At 36.0% G+C, this 19,535-nt stretch overlaps 2 protein-coding genes and 1 long non-coding RNA gene across 6 annotated transcripts; 1 reads left to right on the top strand and 2 right to left on the bottom strand.

Moving 5' to 3' along the window:
* Window positions 1-434: 434 nt before the first annotated feature.
* LOC130464054 (uncharacterized) lies at window positions 435-19,288 on the bottom strand. 4 transcript variants are annotated; one of them, XM_056833430.1, is made up of 12 exons: window positions 19,036-19,288; window positions 18,689-18,775; window positions 15,483-15,653; window positions 10,026-10,083; window positions 7,641-8,650; window positions 7,313-7,557; window positions 6,781-6,993; window positions 6,606-6,698; window positions 3,649-3,750; window positions 3,093-3,521; window positions 2,924-2,998; window positions 435-508 (listed from the first exon to the last, which is right to left on the bottom strand). In XM_056833430.1, the coding sequence occupies exons 5-11, from the start codon at window positions 8,638-8,640 to the stop codon at window positions 2,951-2,953; spliced, it is 2,130 nt and encodes a 709-aa protein (XP_056689408.1). In that variant the 5' UTR covers window positions 8,641-8,650; window positions 10,026-10,083; window positions 15,483-15,653; window positions 18,689-18,775; window positions 19,036-19,288; the 3' UTR covers window positions 435-508; window positions 2,924-2,950. The 4 variants fall into 4 exon arrangements, with proteins under 4 accessions (XP_056689408.1, XP_056689407.1, XP_056689409.1 ...); XM_056833429.1 differs by having other exon boundaries at window positions 18,689-18,762; XM_056833431.1 differs by having other exon boundaries at window positions 18,693-18,762.
* Window positions 4,471-5,665, top strand: LOC130464056 (uncharacterized). Its single transcript, XR_008924349.1, has 2 exons — window positions 4,471-4,551; window positions 5,394-5,665. It is a non-coding gene; the product is annotated as an uncharacterized lncRNA (long non-coding RNA).
* Window positions 11,093-14,626, bottom strand: LOC130463375 (uncharacterized). Its single transcript, XM_056832485.1, has 3 exons — window positions 11,865-14,626; window positions 11,680-11,785; window positions 11,093-11,602 (listed from the first exon to the last, which is right to left on the bottom strand). The coding sequence occupies exons 1-3, from the start codon at window positions 14,624-14,626 to the stop codon at window positions 11,093-11,095; spliced, it is 3,378 nt and encodes a 1,125-aa protein (XP_056688463.1).
* Window positions 19,289-19,535: the final 247 nt, after the last annotated feature.

Genomic DNA, 19,535 nt, shown 5'->3' with positions numbered 1-19,535 from the left:
ATAATAATTTAGACGCTTTGGAGCGTCACAATTTGCATCATATTTTTTTTCATATATATATATATATATATATATATATATATATATATATATATATATATATAAATCTAAAATCATGAATTATCTATAAAAATATATATCGACCATAGATAATTAATCATAATCAAATACATTAACTTACTACGTACGTACACTATATATCTTAAAGCAACATATTAACTTGCTATGATTCATATATACTTAAGTAGTTAATTTAGGAAAAGTGATAAAAATCATCTATACATTAAATTAATTCGCAGAGTCTAGTCAAACTGAAATAAAAGCGATATTTTAAAACAAATAACTTTCTAACTAGCATTATCATTTTTTCTACAAGATAGTCCAAAACTAAATAAAAACAACTTCCTGACTACGAACAAGTAAACATATCGTTATGCTAGCTTAGCTTCAATATAACTTGTTCATCTCTTGATCTACATTTACTATTACCACTTGAATCATCAATAATCTGCAAAGAAAATTTAATGTCAAATATAGTATGATGAACATTCCATAAAATCAAGGGAAAATTAACAGTAATCCTAACCAGCTTGATCCTAACTACTAGTCGTCTTCTCAAAATAATATCAACTATTAATCAAGGGAAAAATGCATGACTATTAGAAATATAGACATGAACAATGAATATATATATATATATATATATATATATATATATATATATATATATATATATATATATATATATATATATATATATATATATATATATATATATATATATATATATATATATATATATATATATATATATATATATATTATTGGTAAATTAGTTAACTTAATTACCAAAGGTAGAAACCCAAACAACAACCAACAGAAAACAACAAGGGAAACAAAAGCTAAGGGAGCACAGCCCGCACCCAAGCAAAAACAAAAAACACTAAAACATTCTACAACGACACCAGCCAAACTCGCAAAATTTGAGTTATAAAAGGTCATATTTTACAAATTTGCAATGCTTGTATAATAACACTTTAAACATTAACATTTGATTTTTGCCTTGTTTTTTCCCTGTATGAATTAAAGGTTAGTTCCTACTTCCTAATCAATGGCGAAGAGACAAAAGTTAAAAGTGCTAAGTGTACTTGACGTAGCAAAGACACAATGGTACCACTTGAAAGTTTTCATGATTCTTGGTATGGGCTTCTTTACTAATGTCTATGAGCTTTTCTCCATATCTGTGGTGACCAAAATCTTAGGCCGTCTCTATTACACTGAGCCAAATCCAACTAGCCCAGGGTTTATACCCATGAATGTGGCCTTGTGTGGTACCTTTGCTGGGCAACTCATCTTTGGGTGGTTAGGTGACAAGTTAGGAAGGAAAAAGGTATATAGTCTTACCTTAGTCATAATGGCTTTCTTATCCTTAGCCTCTGATGTTCATTAACTTGCTGCTTAAACTGTGACTTTCTTTAATTATCACGCTTGCCCATTTGAAAACCAAAAAAAAAAAACAAGACACCAGCCCAACAAGCTACACAGCAGAACCAGACTGAACAACACAAGGTTTGCACAAAAGAACTGCACAACAGCAAGCCAGCCTGAGCAGAACAGTATGCCTGACTGACTGCAAACCTGCAAAACTACGCAACACCAAGACTGAGCAGTAGCAGCAGCTACAACAGCAGGACCTCAAGAACTTTCAGTTTTCAGATTCAGTAGCAGTAGCAGGACCTCAACATCAGGACCTCAACAACAGTAGCAGTAGCAGCAGATTCAGTTTTCTCATGTTATCAAAGCTGTAGATTCTTAATCTTTCGAGTTTAGTTCCTCTTGTCAGTTATAGATTTAGATTAAGACCCCAAGAACTTTCTTTTTTCCTTTGATATAATATTCAGGCGTGATGAGAAGCAAAGCAAGTGATGCTTACAAGTACAATAGCTAAAGAATTTGTACTTGGTATTCATTTATTGGTAATTGGTATTCATTTCTTATGATTTTCTTTTTACTGGTGATTTTAGATGGATGAGGAAATGCTAGAGGAGGAAGTTGGGGAAACAGAAGAAGAGACAAGTACCAAGAATATGTGGGAAAGTGTGGAAACTCTCACTAAATATTATAAGGAGGCTGTTTAACTGGGGATTATCAGACCATTACAGAATAGATATCGCTGTTTACCGACTAGAAACAGAAAAGAACGAGTTGGTTGAGAAATTATCAACTTTGACAGAAGAGATAACTTCTGGAAAGGATAGATTTATCCGCCTGCAAGCTGACTTTGATAACTTTAGAAGGAGATCAGGTAAAGAGAGACTATCAGTTCGAAGCGATGCACAGGGAGAAGTAATTGAGAGTCTTCTTCCAATGGTGGACAACTTTGAGAGGGCGAAGCAACAGTTACAACCAGAAACGGATAAGGAAAAACAGATTGATACGATTTTTCTAAGATAGTACTATGAGTGAACAGACCAAAAACGAAACAGACTATAGAAGTCAATCAAACAGAAAACAAGCTTATACTATGAGCAATTTCTATGGCAACTAAAACTTTTTATAGTAGTTGATTTCAGACTTATCTCTCACTCATGGTCAGAGTTTGAATGAGGTTTTATTAGGAGAGTAAGTCGGAGTCGCTGCTGTCTTGGATTGACATTTAACACTGTGTTTTCTTTACGCGTTACAGAAGGAGCATCATAAATTAACTAACAGAAACCATAGTTTGTTAACAACCCAGACCTAACACCAAACTCGTGTTTCAGCTAATATCAACATAATACCTTATTATGATAATACTAAATCTAAACATCTACCTTCTAATCTCACCATCATCCATAAATAATCGACAACTATAAAGCTTGTTTAAGCTATAAGTTTATCTATAAAGCATGAAATGCAGTTAATTAATTCCATATGAAATTACCTTGCATTTGGCAATAGTGTCAAAGTCTCATTTCTCGGCCTGGTTGTCACCATTGCCACCAGAATCATCAGTAATCTACAAAAAGCATTTTAATATGTAAATTAGATATGCCACATTTCAGGTAATGATACATGATGCTCAATCAGAATAATTTCCAGAAATAACTAACCATATTTATTGCTGATTCCGCACCATCTAAAAGGTTCGATGAAACATTCCCTTTGCGTACTTCCTTCAAAACTTGTCCCAAAAAAGAAGCAATCATTTTAAATGATTGTGTTGTTTCTTCAAACTTGGTGTTTAGAACTTGATTTTGTTGCGCAAGGTCCTCATTTTGCTTCTTGACAACTGATATTTCACCTTTCATGTTCTCCACTTCCATAGCATTGTTGTTAACATAGCTTGACCCTTCTTTCCTCAGCAAACCTTCCACTCCAAAGATGTCGCTTTGCTTCACTCCAAATCCATAATTCAGAGGACGTTTAGGTACTTCACCTTTATACATGAGCTCATTAAAGACTGCATTCTCAATTTCAATTACGGGCTTTGAAGAAGAGGAACTCGCAAGATTTTCTTGGACCTTTTTGTTGGCATCCTCCTGTTATATAATATGAAAAGATCACTCAAAATCTATTAACCAAGAATACTATGTACAAGCAAAGAAAAAAATAAATAGACTTCAAGAGACAAGATTGATTTATAGAATTAGCTCAATGCAATGATACCACAAATTGATGAGGAAGTGTGCCCTCTTTAAAGCTTCCATCTTCTTTGGCGTAAACTGATTTGAAAAATGCCAATTCGCTAAACACTCCTTTCTTCTCTTTCTGCAATTTCAGGAAAAAAATAAATTGAAAACTGAAATTTTGAAGTTCTTAAACCGACTATCACTATATTTGTTTAACACTTTGAGTTGTTATCCCCGTAGTAGGGTTGCTGGGTGCATTGCCACTTTGCAAGGGGTGACAGAGTCGGCAACAGAGGCAGTGACATCAGCAAGCTCTCTGCTAATTGTGTCAGGCTAAGGGGAATTCAGGAGTACGTTTCCGTGTAGATGCAGGGAAGATAATAAACAGAAGAAATATCAGCCAATAGTTGCTTTATACCTGTATTCAGTTTGTTTTGTTTCTGTAACAAGTGGCAAATATTAGTTCTAGTTATTAAGATATTAGGTAAATAAGTTTTTGCAAACTTGTTTGCAGGTACATTTTCTTTGCATTGTTTTTAGTTTATCTTACATGATCCAATAATTAAAATCAATATGGACATTGATGAATCCCATGATCCCAGCTGGCCTCTATGCTTTTGACAGAGGACTAACAGATAATCTATCGATTCTTATAATCTGATAATGTAAACATTGACAGATAATTTGACTACTAAGTGAGTAAATAAAATGAAAACCCAGACCAATTGGACGACTTCGACGCTGTCCCACGGGCACCATAGGGTTCCGATTTCCCCTCATAAGAAGGAGAAGGAGAAGGAAAAGCCTAACTCTTTGAAGGTTGTGAGGGCAGCGCCGAAGGCAGAGTCGAATATCGATGCTAAGAGTGGAGTTCAGAAGTTTAGGGTCAAGCTGTTGCCTGAAAGTGGTGGCCAAGAGTGTCATGGATGTTCTCTGTATGGTATGTTGTTCTTGCAGCCGTTTACATACGTTTTATTCTGTTATTGTTGTGTTTATTGATTTTGGCTTCTGTATATCCTTTAGCGAGCTTGGATTTCCTGTTGGTTTTCAGTTCTAGAACAATGTATTGTCATCATGAAGGGGATTAGAATTTCCTGGAACATATATGGTTTCCTGAATGAATACTTTATTGGTTTCGAGTCAGATGTTTGGGAAAGAACCGGATTAGTTGGTTGTTAACTTTTTATGTCAGCTAGAATTTAGCTAAATTAGTGAGTTTTAGTGCTGAATGGCTTGATCAATTATCAAAAGTTCTAGAACAATGTATGTCATCATGAAGGGGATTAGAATTTCCTGGAACATATATGGTTTGCTGAATGAATACTTAATTGGTTTCGAGTGAGATGTTTAGGAAAGAACCATATTAGTTAGTTGGTTGTTAACTTTTGATGTCAGCTAGAATTTAGCTAAATTAGTGAGTTTTAGTGCTGAATGGCTTGACCAATTATCAAAAACTCATTTTAAAGGATCAAAGACATTATTTCGGGAATAAATTATATGGTGGACTGGTGGTGGTGAGGTGAAGCTTTGTTATTTTGGTTGAAATGTTAATAGAGAAAGGAATGTTGTTGGTTGTTTGTTGATTGGATAGGTTTGAATTTGTGTAATTGATTTACTCTTGAATTAGTCATGTTTAGGCTGTTGTGCTTGATTAATCTCAAATTAGAAATAATAATGGTGTTGATTTGCAACATTTGCAGCTCACAAGGCCGCACTTCACATCATCTCTAATTTTATTTACATTATGCTATGCTCTTATTAATGCTGGTTTTGATGTCTCAGCCTTACTTCAATAGCTGGGAATATCATCAACTGAAACAAGTGAGAAAGTTGGGACATTTTCACTTGCATATGCAGCTCACAAGGCCGCATCTCCGATAAAGTTTCTGCCTACAGTTGCCCTAACTCCATTGTTGCTTCCTGGATTTCAAGAAAGTAGATAAAGATAACTAATCCCAGAATATATGACTACTCTGTATATGACTTTTCTTCCATTTGTGTAATACCAGAATATGTTATTGGATACGTAGCAGAATCAACTCTTTGTCATTTCATTGTGAATTTGCATTTTAGTGTGTTCAGAGCAAATGCAAGAACCATTAATTGCTGGCCTATCTCAAACATAGATCTCCATAACAATTTATCTGTTAACAGCTACTTACTTGATCTGTTCTCACTAAGACCAACAATGTAATTTACAGGCTACACCTACAGACTAACAGCTAAACATGTTTCGTTCACAATTAATTGATTATCATTGCAGGGTTTTTGTTGTAAAAATGCAGATCGAATAATGATTAGTTATGCTTAATTATGCATAATTTTTATTCTTTGTTATTGACTTTTAGTTAGAACTTTGTGAACAATTTTTTATCGCCTTAAGTTTATGGGGATAATGTAATAGAATGAAATACTGCCTTTGTTGTTTAAATTGAATAGTTTTTGCAGCTTCATGCACTGCAGATGGACTTCATTGCCTCTGCTTTCTGATTTTTTCTACTTTAAACTTGGAGTAGCCACGCACACCCGCTCCCATCCCCAGACCACCCTCCAGAATCATACTTCTTAGTTCCTGTTAAAAAGTTGACTCTATTTGACAGTAATAGTGTCAGGTAACCCCGTTTCCTGATCCTAAAAGCTCTAAGTTCATGAGAATCTAGGACAACTATCTCCAAAACGTTTGAAGAGTCACATAATGTATACTTCTGCAACATGGTTTATAACAGAAACGGAAAGTAGGAAGATTTTCCCAGCTGCTGCTTTCAATTCCATTTGCCCGCATAGCCAACTTTTCTACATTTCTCTACTTTAACATTAGAAAACTAAAGAATGTCCTTATGTGTGAGATTAGATATGCATATACGAGTAAATATTACTCTTATTTGTTTATGAATTTTAGACTTTTATATCACTCTTATTTGTTTATGAATTTTAGACTTAGCACCTATAGCAATTGAAATGCTACAAACCAAATAGCTAGGTTGAAAAGCATACCATATCAACTCTTCGATTAGCAAAGCTTGTAGCACCACTGTTGTGCTTATTGCCTTGTAAAGCTCGAGCATTTTTTCCCATTTCAGATTTTTCCTAGTTTCATGAAACCAATGTTAGCATATATAGGTGAAACAAATAAAACTTACTAAATTTAGGATATTTTGGGGTCACAAACCATGGCCTCTGGTAAAAGCCAATAATCTACCAATTCCGTCCAACTCCTAGTGGACACTCCATCAGGCACGTTGGCATAGTTCTCTTCTCGAGATTTATTCACTGGATCGAAAAAATCCCTCTTCAATTTGTATCGATGATTGTTCCATGGTTTGTCAATACGCATCACTAGTGCCTTGTTAACTAGAGGTCCATCAGGTAACACAAAATGTTTCTTCAAAAAAAAAAAGGAAAAATTAAGTTACAATGTTAACAAAATAATTTGCCTAGCTAGTTCTGATCAGATCAGATCAGACTGATCTGTCTGATCTGATCAGCACTGATCTGATCAGAACTAGCTAGGTGAACTTAGTGATTCTGCAGAAACTTAACCCGGGGTCGGAACCCCCATGACCAAATAAAAACCTGAAAAACGGGCAACTGATTGATGAACACAGATGGAAACAGAATAAATTTAAAGCTAATTACACAGTTAACCAAGCTAAAATAAAACTACAATTAACATAAGTGTTAAGAACAATAAATCCACATACCCGAATCATTGTAACAACATTAGTTTTTAACTGATTGTTCACAGCACGCCAACTTGGGACTCCCACTGGACAAAGTGAATCATTTTTTGCAATATCTCCAAGGAAGCTCACAAGGATCTTCCCACCTTTTCGAATAGGTTGGTTGAATTCATTGAGCTTGACAATGTATCTGAACCCCTTTGCATCATGCCAAACGTCTCGAGGAAGAACTGGTCCCTTTACCAGATGTCGTATTCCATCAGCATCTGTCACAGGAGCTAAATCAGACTAAAAAATCACCAAGATCGATAATTTACAGTTTGCATATTTGATGTAGAGACATGTTTACCTATAGCTATAGCCTCCACCTTCTCATCAAACTCCCTCGATTCTGGCCAATTTGGAATAATGATTCGATGTCGAAGTGTTGCTTTCTTCACAGCAGTATCACTTCCTTCTCCTTGATCAAATTCATTTTCACTCTCAGAAGCCGATTCTTCAAATTCGTCCCAGTTGTAGTTTGGCATAACTTCACTCTCAACCTGATTGGATGGAGGAGATCGCAGAGGTTGAAATGCATTCTCACTCACATGCATGTATGTTGGAGGCAACTGACCTTCTTGCTTCCCGGTTCTCTTTTTCATTGCCATGGTGTCTGGTGGTGTAGGAGATTGTGACATCACATGTTTTGTTGCTCCCAAAGGTGCAACAAATGCTCTTTTCTCTAAATGTGGTTTGACACTTGTAAAAGAAGATACCGGCTGTTGTGTAGCTTTTTGAGGCTGTTGTGTAGCTTTGTGAAGCTGATGGGTAGTTTTTTGAGGCTGATTGGTAGCTGTTTGAGGCTGTTGGGAAGCTTTGAAAGGCTGCAAAGAAGGCTGCAAGGTAGCTTTGAAAGGCTGCAACACAGGCTGCATAGTAGGCTGGTGTGGATTCGGTGTTGACGCTTTTTGTGTTGCAATTTCAGTCAGATTGGGAAACGTAGGTCCTTTATACCATCTACTTTGTGTTGTTCCTGTAAGAGTGGGCGGAATTGGTTGTTGTAATGGGTTAGAGGATGGTTTTGTCTGGGTAAAGGATGGTTTTGATAATGCCTTCAGTTGTGGCTTTGAAACCATGGAAGTAGGCCGAGGCAAGGATGATTGTGGTGCAACCATGGTTTTTTTAGCAGCTACTGGTTGCTTAATGGGTTGTGATACCGTCCCAAATGTCTGTGACACTCCAAGTGTTGGAGGACTGAACGGTCCCCAGTTTTGGGTGGATGGATCAGAAGATTTTGGGGACTTGGATGCAGCAATGCTCGACCCTTCGTCAATAGCTACCAATGTTCTTTTAGTCCTGTAACTCATATTTTAGTTCCTGTTCAGAAAGTAAGAAACACAATCAGCCATGAATAAAAAGGTCATTAAACCAACTCAATTGCTACAAGAATGAATCACTAAATAGGATAATAGGTATTCACTCAAAGTGACAATCATACACGTTAAATCAGTTTAACATTTTCACATAAACAAGAATTACAATGAGCAGAAAACTCCGTAAATATAGAAGCAAAGTGCAAATCTGATTGAGAAAAAGAAATTCATCCTGGCTCTAATTGGTCGTTAGCTCACTAAGTGATCTAGAGTCTAGAATATACAAGTCATAGACTCAAAAGTCTGAAACCTTCAAGGAACTTGAAAACTTTATATTGGAAGGCCTTTTGCTCCGTTCATCCCTTTATTAAGTTTCATTATAACCTGTCACATTACAAGCATAAGCACGAAACAAGATAGAGAAGGCAAACCAGAAAGGAAACAACTAACGGAAATGCACTGAAGATATTATCAGAAAGTGAAGATATTAGCACTATGGAAACAACCAACCTCCAGGTGGCTACCAAATCTCCCTGGAGGTCGAATTAGCACTATGGCCCCTACGAATGTGGATGCGAATGAGTGTGTAGCAGCTTGGTGGAATGAGGAGGGTGATGGATGGCATTTGGAGGGATTGATCTCACATCTTTGGGTGCACGAACAGGAAGCTATCAAGATAATGAGGGTAGCAAGAATTTTGTTTATCTCCCTTGAACTCAAATTATCCCTTTATTGGTTTTAACATGTATTTTGTTTCTGCAGAGATACTTGAAATTTGAAGAATCTGCAGGTGACCCTGCGCGTGTTCAGATTCTATATGAACGTGCTATCACTGAGTTTCCTATATCTAGTGATTTGTGGACTGACTATGCACGCTATATAGAAAAGAAGCTCAAGGTACTTTCTCAATTTCTGATTTTAACTGTTTTGGTTGAGAAATCTGCTAGCTAGCTTATTGTCAGTTGCCAAAAAACAATTTTTTCAGTTCTGATGGATCAAAGAGATGATCTCATAGCTGGCACACTTCCTTTTTTTTTGGTGTAGTTTAGACTGAAGTTATAAGCAATATTTTAGTTGGCCTACACTCATTTACTACACTTTTGCTCTACAGTTATGAGGGAAAGGGCAAGATGAACCTGCTACACCCTCCTTTTCTGAGATTCAGACTACAGTGAAAACTCTCAATTTTTATATTATCATGGCACCAGGAAAAAGCTAAAGAACAATCTAAAACAAGTCATCAAACAAATCAGGAAGCTGTGAACCAGCAAAACAACATCAAGCAACAGTTGCATGTCTGACATGTATTAACAAAATGATTTGGCTACCTTATTAGTTATTCCCCATTCTGTTTTGAAAAGAAAGGAGGGGAACCATACCTAGAATAAAGATCTTTGCTGCTTGATTCAGAGAGCCTAAATCAGTAATATCCTGAGCCTGTAGTTTTAAGAAAATGATTATCAAGAGAGTTATACATTCCATAGGAGAGAAAACAGGCGATAAAAGGATCAATATTACAATACAAATGAGCTTAGAGAAGCTTGAAAAAAGCTAGCTATAATTATATAAAGTCGGTGGTCACATATGATTCTCAAAGTCAAAAGACATAGAAAGAGGATCCAATGGGTGATCCAGCAGCTTAGTATAGTAGTAAATGGCAGCTTTGAAGAGGTGGATGCACATTGTTAATTGTTAACATGAATGCAGAACACAAACATCTAAGGGAGAATCAAGCCTAAATTGCAGAACTCGAAACAGACAGAAACATAAATGAAGAAGTAAAGAGGTAACGTGTTGATACTTGTGTAATATTGGAAACTACTGGAGTGATGTTTACTGTTATAAACAATGAAATCTAGTGAATTGTTTTTAGCAATATTTTACATTGGAGTCATTTCATGATTAACTCACAGCATTTCACTAATCTTACAGATTCAAAACCGGTTTGTCTGTGTGGTTCTCCTTAGATAGCCAGGCATAATATTTTGGCAACTCTGACAGATACGCTTTGTCAAAGGGGGGTAAAACTTTCAGAACCAAGACAGATGCATACAAACAAGAATCAATCTTTTCCCAATAAACCTTATTGTTTAGTTATAATGGACCAACCCACCCCTGACACACATTTTCTTGTGTACCACAGGCGCAACAAAAAAGGGAAGAAAAGCAACAACAACACTGCAACAACAATGAACCAAATCAAATACAAAAGGGGGAAATCACAAAAAATAAAGATAAATTGCCCCCTTTTCACGGAATAACGGTATAAAAATATCTGTATCACCATCAAAGAAACTAGTAGTAGGGTACTTGGACATTAGTAGACAATAAAATAAGTGAGTATAGATTAAGTATATAACTCATTATTCAACCAGATTAAACAATATGACTCACAATGTCATGAACAAATACAAATCCAAAGCAAAACAATAAAAAATAAGCATGATCAATTGGTCCCACCCTCTTCCTCTACTGGTAAAGAATCCCCTAAATCAAACACATCTCTAGGCTTGTTCTTAACAACATGCAACCATCCCTTTTGTATCTCATCTTCTATGTAAAAAACTTGTTTTGCTTGAGATGAGAATACAAATGGATCATCTTGCAACAATCGTCCAGAATGCATCAATTTAGAGAAATTGACATATACTCCGCCATTTGGATATGCTTTTACACCCCTATGAATGTCTACCCAATCACAACGAAACAATACAACTTTGTAATCTCCGTAATAATCTAATTCATAGATATGTTTCACTTTTCCATAGTAGGCATCTCCATCCGCTTCGACCATAATTCCAGAATTTTGTGTCAAAAGACGAGAATCGCGATCCGTGGAAAGGAATTTGTATCCATTGATTATGTATCCTTTTAATTTTCTACCATAAGAATGCAAACCACCCGCCAAAGCTTTTCTTAGTTTCCCATCTTCGGTGGTTGCATCTATGTAATGTACCTACGATGATACATCATTAAATCAAATACATTTTTTTTAAAAGAAGTATGTATTCACATTAAAAGAACTTAAGTAACCTTATTTTGCAGCCACCCTCCAAACTCATTGATGATCCAGTTACTTTCATCACTCTCCGTGACAGGATTTTGTAAGTTCATTTGACGTTTCTCGGTTAAAAATTCACTTCATGGAAAAAGAACAAAATTAAAAATCATCTATTATAACAATTGATAATTCAAAAGAAAACCAACATAATACTTACTCCAGATCCCCTTTTATCTCATCAGAGTGAAGCAAAATGTAGCGATGAGCTTGTTTTAAGCTTTTGTCATCAAGGCGAATGCTGACCTCCTTCCCAATAACTCGACCACCAGAATTAAACAAGTAATCATTGGGATTTGGAATGTCATCATCCATCCTTTTAGGTATGTTGAAAATGGTCTTAACACCTTGAAGATATCTCGAACAAAACCTAATTGTCTCCTCTAAAAGGAAGCCTTCTGCAATAGATCCTTCAGGTTGGGCTTTATTGGTTACATGTGATTTCAAATGGGACAAGTACCTTTCAAATAAAACATTTGTACTTAATATATGATAAATGTGAAATATTAAATAAAAAGAATATAATTTAGACGTGTAAGATATTAACCTTTCAATGGGATACATCCATCTGTATTGCACTGGTCCACCAAGTTTAACCTCCTCCACTAAGTGAATCAACAAATGGACCATGATTGTGAAAAATGAAGGCAGAAACTCCTTTTCCAACTCACAAAGAGTTAAAATAATTTCATTTTGAAGACCATCTAAATCATCTGGATCAATAGTTGTAGAGCACAACTTCTTGAAAAAGGAAGACAATCTAGCCAACAAGTCAATTACTTTTGTAGCTTTAGAGGCCCTTAAGGCAACGGGAAGGATATCCTGCATTAGAACATGGTTGTCATGACTTTTGAGGTTAATCAACTTCCTTTGCTTCATATTCACACAACTAGAAAGGTTGGATCCATATCCATCAGGAACTTTAATTTTCTGCAAAACATTTAGGAACCTCTCCTTCTCCTCCGTAGACATAGAATGGGAAGCCGGAGGCATGCATTCACCTCCGTTAGGATTAGTACTCAGCCAAAGGTGAGACTTTATTCTCCATGCTTCAAGGGCTTCTCGATCATTCCTACTATCTCTACTCTTATCCATGCTAAGAAGAGTTCCCAAAATATTCTCAGACACGTTTTTCTCAATGTGCATCACATCTAAATTATGCCTTAGAAGATTATGCTCCCAATACACCAAATCAAAGAATATGCTTCTCTTGGTACCAAAGTCACTTTCATCTTGGACATCATCGTCATCATCGTGTCCTCTTTGCCTCTTTTTCGGTGGTGCCTTCGACTTTCCGTAAACATGCTTCACCTTTTCTTGCTGCCTCAATATATCAGTGCCGCTAGGACGAGATGGGGCTTTACCCCACTCATTAGTTCCAAACTTCTCACAAAACTTGTCACCTTGACATCGATATGGGTGATCTGCAGGTAACCATTTTCTATAGCTACAATAGCAAATCTTGCTCCCAAATCTATCAGAAGGCGTGGAATCTAAGCATATAGGACATGCATTGTAACCTTTTGTGCTCAAACCAGAGAGCATTGCATAGCCGGGAAAGTCATTAATAGTCCAAAGCAAAGCCGCACGCAAATTAAATTTCTCTCCGGCAAAAGCATCAAAAGCTTCAACCCCTGTCCACAGCAATTTCAATTTATGCACTAATGGCTGCAGATACACGTCAATATCATTTCCGGGACCTGATTTTCCAGGAATAAGCGTGGACAGAATGAAAGAAGACGGTTTCATACATAACCATGGTGGAAGATTATAAGGAATCAACATCACTGGCCACGTACTATAAGTGGTGTTCATTAAACGGTAAGGATTAAAACCATCACTCGCAAGACCTAATCGAACACTACGAGGGTCTAATGCAAAATCACTGTGACGCTCATCAAATTCCTTCCATGCTAAGCCATCTGAAGGATGCCTTAAAATCTTCTTATCATCTTCACCCAATCGCTCTGTATCATGCCATCTCATATCTTCTGCTGTTGATGATGACATGTAGATTCTTTTTAGTCTCGGTATAAGAGGGAAATATCGCATTACCTTAGCTGGCACACCTTTCTTACAAGTATCCGTACCTTGATCACTTACAACGTTGCCCCTATCCTTAGTTTTCTTCCACCTCGATGTACCACAAACATGACACTTGTCTTTCTTTAAAAATTCACCCCAATACAACATGCAATTATTCGGACAAGCATCAATCTTTTCATACCCAAGGCCCAAGTCTTTTATCATTTTCTTACTGTAATAATAAGATGAGGGAAAATCAAGTATTTGAGGAAATGCATCTAGAATTAGCTTCAACAACATATTGAAAGATTCTATGGACCAGTGATTCATACACTTCAAGTGAAACAAGTGTAACAGAAAAGATAACTTTGAAAAATTGATACACCCCTCGTACAATTTCTCCTCAGAAGCTTCAAGCAACTTCTTATATGTCACATCTTCTTCTATTGTAGAATAATCATATTCTACATCTGTGTCATAGGCCAAGGGCTCCTCAATCCATTCATCATCCTCTCGTGCTTCTAAATTTGGGCAATTGGGAGGCATATTAACACTAAATGCTGATCTTAATAGCCCTCCCATATTATCTCGACCTACAAACCCACTTTGGTTATCAAGGGATCCTTCACTAGTAATCCCTCCATCACTCTCAAACATACGCTGAAACGTATCCCCTTTACCATGAAAAATCCAATCCTTATATGGCTTATAAAATCCCTTAAACAAAATATGCCTCTCCACTTCATTTACGGAGAACCATTTCTCTACCTTACAGTTCTTACATGGACATCTAATTTTTCCTTCGACTAGATCTTGCTTGGCAAACTCAATAAATTCCATACAACCGTCGATATATTCATGATGACCAGTGGGTAGATCGATCCAACTTTTATCCATATCTATACGAAATTAGTTGAGTAATTAGTAATATACGTCGGTCGCAGAATAGGAAATTTTTATATGTACTTATTAAAATATTATAATCATTCTTAGAACCTTGATATATCACACGAGATTAATTTAAGTCACATAACACCTCCGTACACAACTCTTCTTAATTCATACCATAACTTATGGTTTTTTGTTTAATCATTCTTCCTTAGTGACTAATATTTGTGATCTATCTTCATCTTCTAAAAGTTATTACCCTATATCACTTCCATATTATATTTTCTTTTTGCGTACAAGATCATACTTTCAACTTCACATGAATTTGCAAGGAAAATAAAGCATGTGATTTTAGCGCACAAGGTGATATTTTCAACTTCACACGAAGACAACAATATAAATCCATTTTTTAAAAAGAGTAAGAGTACCTTAAGTAACGTGGCATCACATAATCAGAATTTATGGTAAAATTTCTTGGATTAAATGTAATTAAGCTAAGCAAAATTATGTAGTGGGGATAATGTAATTAGACAAACAATACCAACACAAAATGCCAAAGCTAACAAAAATACGTACTTACAAATTTGAAGCTATTATATCAAAACATTTGAAATTAAATCAACAGGAATACAATAGAAAGATCCAACTTTTGCATGATTGACGTAAGTTATGATAGCACAATAAACGTCGGTATATGCTCATTGTATATATATTGGACATCGAGGAAATGTAAAGCCACGGAAATTATATTCTAACACTTAACAAACCTAACTTGCAGAGTTGTAGCCCACCCTTGTCCATACAAAATTAGGGAAATAACAATTGTCCAATAAAAAACCTAAAAGGGACTTTATAGTATACATACCTCTAGTATCAAAGAGCATATGCAACGTACGAACCGATGCAGAACCTACGAACAACGCTAAAGACTTGCAGGAAACCTTGAACCGGTGTAGCAACGCACGAACTGATGCACGAACCTACGAACAACGCTAAAGAATCACAGGAAACCTTGAACCGGTGTGGTCGGCGAAACCTGATAATGTTGATAAATTATGGTCAAAATATAAGGACAACAACATTATCAGGAATTTAAAATCTAAAAAATATAGTAGATGAAGTTATCAACTTAAACAGAAAACACTACAAACATATCAATTCATGACCATGAATGCTCCATGAAAATGAACAAATGTAGGGAAGCAATGTGCTAAGCGCAGGTCAAAGAAGGGTGTTTTTTCTACATGGAAAGTAAAAGCAAATATTATCTGCAATCTACTCCGCGATAAGGGGATCAAGCAATTGAGTTTACGAAAGTCGTTATTGTGGGGCGACAAAAATACCAGAGGAGAGAGAAAGGAGATAGTGGTGAACGTAGAGGGACAGGAGAAGAAGTGAACTGATCAGAAGTGAACTGATCAGAAGTGAACTGATCAGAAGTGAACTGATCAGAAGTGAACTGATCAGAAGTGAACTGATCAGAAGTGAACTGATCAGAAGTGAACTGATCAGAAGTGAACTGATCAGAAGTGAACTGATCAGAAGTGAACTGATCAGGACTGATCAGGATTGATCAGTAAGGACTGTTCAGAACTGATCTGATCAGGACTGATCTGGACTGATCTGATCAGGACTGATCTGATCAGGACTGATCTATTTTCTATGTCGTCTGAGAGTGCAAGTGTCACCGTCCATAGAAAGCTAGCTATTCCATTTATTACTCAAAAGTGATCACCATACTCCGTATTAAGCAGCCATATTATCTCATATTCAAGGAAGTTGACAGAACACAACACATAATTAAAAAGACTCCCAAAAGTTTTATAATAATATTAATCCTACCTTGTTATGTCTAATCTAAATATTAGTCATTATAGATTACTCTTCTATTATGACTCATCAATTCCACGATCAATTATTTATAACTTGTACACCGTAGCAATCAGTATGTATTACTCCACTTCTTAAGCTCTTAGCTAGTGTTTGTTTGAATAATGAAATAAGAATAGTAATCACAATTTTGGATTAGATTCTATTAATTTGTTAAGAATAGAGTTATTCAAATAGAACGATAATCTCATGATTGAGCTTGAACTGATTTAGTGAAACACTCCTATCCGGTGCAATTGCATAGCCTCTAAAATGTTTTCTGTTAATGTTTCCCATTTTTTCCCGGTTATGCGCAACACATGATGTATATAGTTAAGGTTCGATAGTTATATTAGCAAACCAACATAAATTGGGATGTTTTCCAATTCCAATTACATTATTTATGTGTGGGATAAAGTAATTAAACCTAAACAACACCAACACAAATCAGGAGAAGAAGTGAACTGATCAGAAGTGAACTTATCAGAACTGATCAGGATGGATCAGTAAGGATTGATCAGGACTGATTTGATCAGGAATGATCCGATCAGGACTGATCTGATCAGGATTGATCAGAGCAGGACTGATCTATTTTCTATGTCGTAAATAGCCTAGGACTGATCTATTGTCATGTAATGCATGATCTATTGTCATGTAATGCATGATCTATTTTCTAAAATCAATAGAGATAAAAAGTTCAGGTATGTAATAAAAAATACTCTAAACAACTCTATAGAGAAGCACTAAAAAAAGCTAGGTAACGACTCTTTACTATAATTCCATAAACCCTTACTCGCAAGTTCAAAATAATTCAACAGAAGAATACAATGTCGTTCTTTCTAACAATAGAACCTAAAGTGTAGCCAAACCATCCATCTCAAAAATTTGCTACTGTTACTTTTAACTCGATACATGTTGAAACTAACTGATATGTTATTATCAAAGCTCGTAGTCATAAAAACCATTTATGCATGCTGTAGTTTATCGGGGCAAAGATGGGGGCCTCAGGACTACAAATACAAACAGAAAGTGGCCTAATTAGCATCCCTAGTAATATCTGATGTGTTGTTGTGAAATATCTTCCTAGAGGTGCCCTAAAGAAATACCTCATTGATAATCGAAGGAAGAAGCTAGCTTTTAAGGTTGTCCACCAGTTGGCGCTTGATCTTTCTAGAGTGACAAATAATTTTGCAAACTCAGATAAATAATACCGGATGATAAGCTATAGTTCAAAGCTACTCTCAACTTGGCATGATAAACCCAGATAAACAATAAGCTAGTGCTGATAAGATAATATTTGGTTAGCTATGACAGTTCAAAACCGGATGATAGAAACTCAGAAATGGTTATCTGAGTTTATCATCCCAGCTATGACAGTTCAAAAATCAAAACCGGATGTTCTATCCCTTAACTCAGTTAAGCTATAGTTCAAAGCTACTCTCACTTCTCTGTGTTTTGAACTGCATATATTCAGATTAGGGTGCTTACTGCATAGGTTTATTCCTTACTCCATACAACTGGTAGTCAAACCTATATTTGGTGCCAACTAAAGCAGGGAAAGGCAAAGAAATTTATAATAAAGACAAGAAAAGTGCTGATAAGATAAGATATTTAACACTGCGATACACTGCCACTACCTAATACTACAGTTATGACATATAGAAAGCATGCAGTAGCTTAACATAACGATGACAGACAGACAATGAGCTTATCAGTCGCCTAATACTAAGTTCTGCTTTGTAAAGCTCAGTTCTGTTTTGTGCAAAGTTTGTTCAGTTCTTTTCTACTTACAGTCAGTCCATCGGTCACACATTTCACATAATCAGTCACAGAAAACAGTGTAGCCTCAAAAGAAGTTATAGATAACAGTAGAAAATGCTAAGTGAAAGGGTTCAAATAATTAGTATAAGTTCTATAGCGACAAATAATTTTGCAAACTCATCCAACATGCTCATTTGATGCACCAAGTTTCTCACTAAAGACAACCTAAACTAACCAAGTACAGCTAGGTGTCTTAAAGATTGACAACAGATTTTTCATACTAAGTACCAGATATCTTGGTCAGAGATTATCACCTAAATCTCACTAAATGTCTGTGTGTCTTTATACAAAGCATTGCCATGTATCCAAATTTCAAAGATTCTAGGCCAACTAAAAGTTGCAAATTTAAAACTATGAAAATTAGAAATAGATAGACAATACCTACAGTAGTAACAACACGGAAGAAGAAGTCAGACGTTCACCACTTTCCAACTATCGTCCAAATTACCAACTATCTGCAATTGAAAACTAAAATAAATGAAATAGCAAACACTCTGTAAGCGGTATATAGAAAATCACAGAAACTAAGAAGACCCATTCTAGTTTTTTTCTTGAATTAAGGATGCAATATAACATGGAAAACTTAAAGGCATATGATTGACATTAGAAATTGACATGAAAAAACGTGAATTAACAATATATGACGGAAATTAAAATAGTGAATCAAACCTAAACATTGTTATATGATAAAAATCAAATAGTGAAGGCGTGAAGCAGACCAAAAATACCTGGCGAATATATCCGGCAACACCGAGGATGAAGCAGCAATTAAGAAACCAGAGTATGCTTGAATTTCTCCAATTAAAAACCAGAGAGAGCAACGAATTTATCTTGAATTTGTTGAGCGAATTGTGAATTCAATAATTGGGCTTTTTCATGAATTTATAGGATGAGGAGTGAGATAGCTTATACTGGGAGATTTGACTTTGCTAACGTAAAGGTTGAAGACGGAATTCATGGAATTCGTTAATGGCCGGTGCTGAAGGTGAGGAGGAGAGATACAAATTCATCGGAAATCTGACGAGGGTGGTTAGTTTCAGCAAGGTATGTCGGTGGGAGGAGGTTGAGAGAAACGTGGGAGGTGGGTTGAGAGTTAGGCGGGATTCTGCGAAAAAAACAGAGAGTTAGGCGGGATTTTTTGCCCAAAAATTCAGTTGCATTGCTGCCTCACAAACACGTGCAACACACGTGTCTTTTTTTTTGTAAATAGCGACGCTTTAGAACGTCG

The sequence above is a fragment of the Spinacia oleracea genome, chromosome 6 (assembly GCF_020520425.1).
Source record: "Spinacia oleracea cultivar Varoflay chromosome 6, BTI_SOV_V1, whole genome shotgun sequence".
In the NCBI taxonomy this organism is placed as follows: domain Eukaryota; kingdom Viridiplantae; phylum Streptophyta; class Magnoliopsida; order Caryophyllales; family Amaranthaceae; genus Spinacia; species Spinacia oleracea.
The sequence above is the reverse complement of the archived record's forward strand: the minus strand, read 5'-3'. Positions and strand labels throughout refer to the sequence as shown.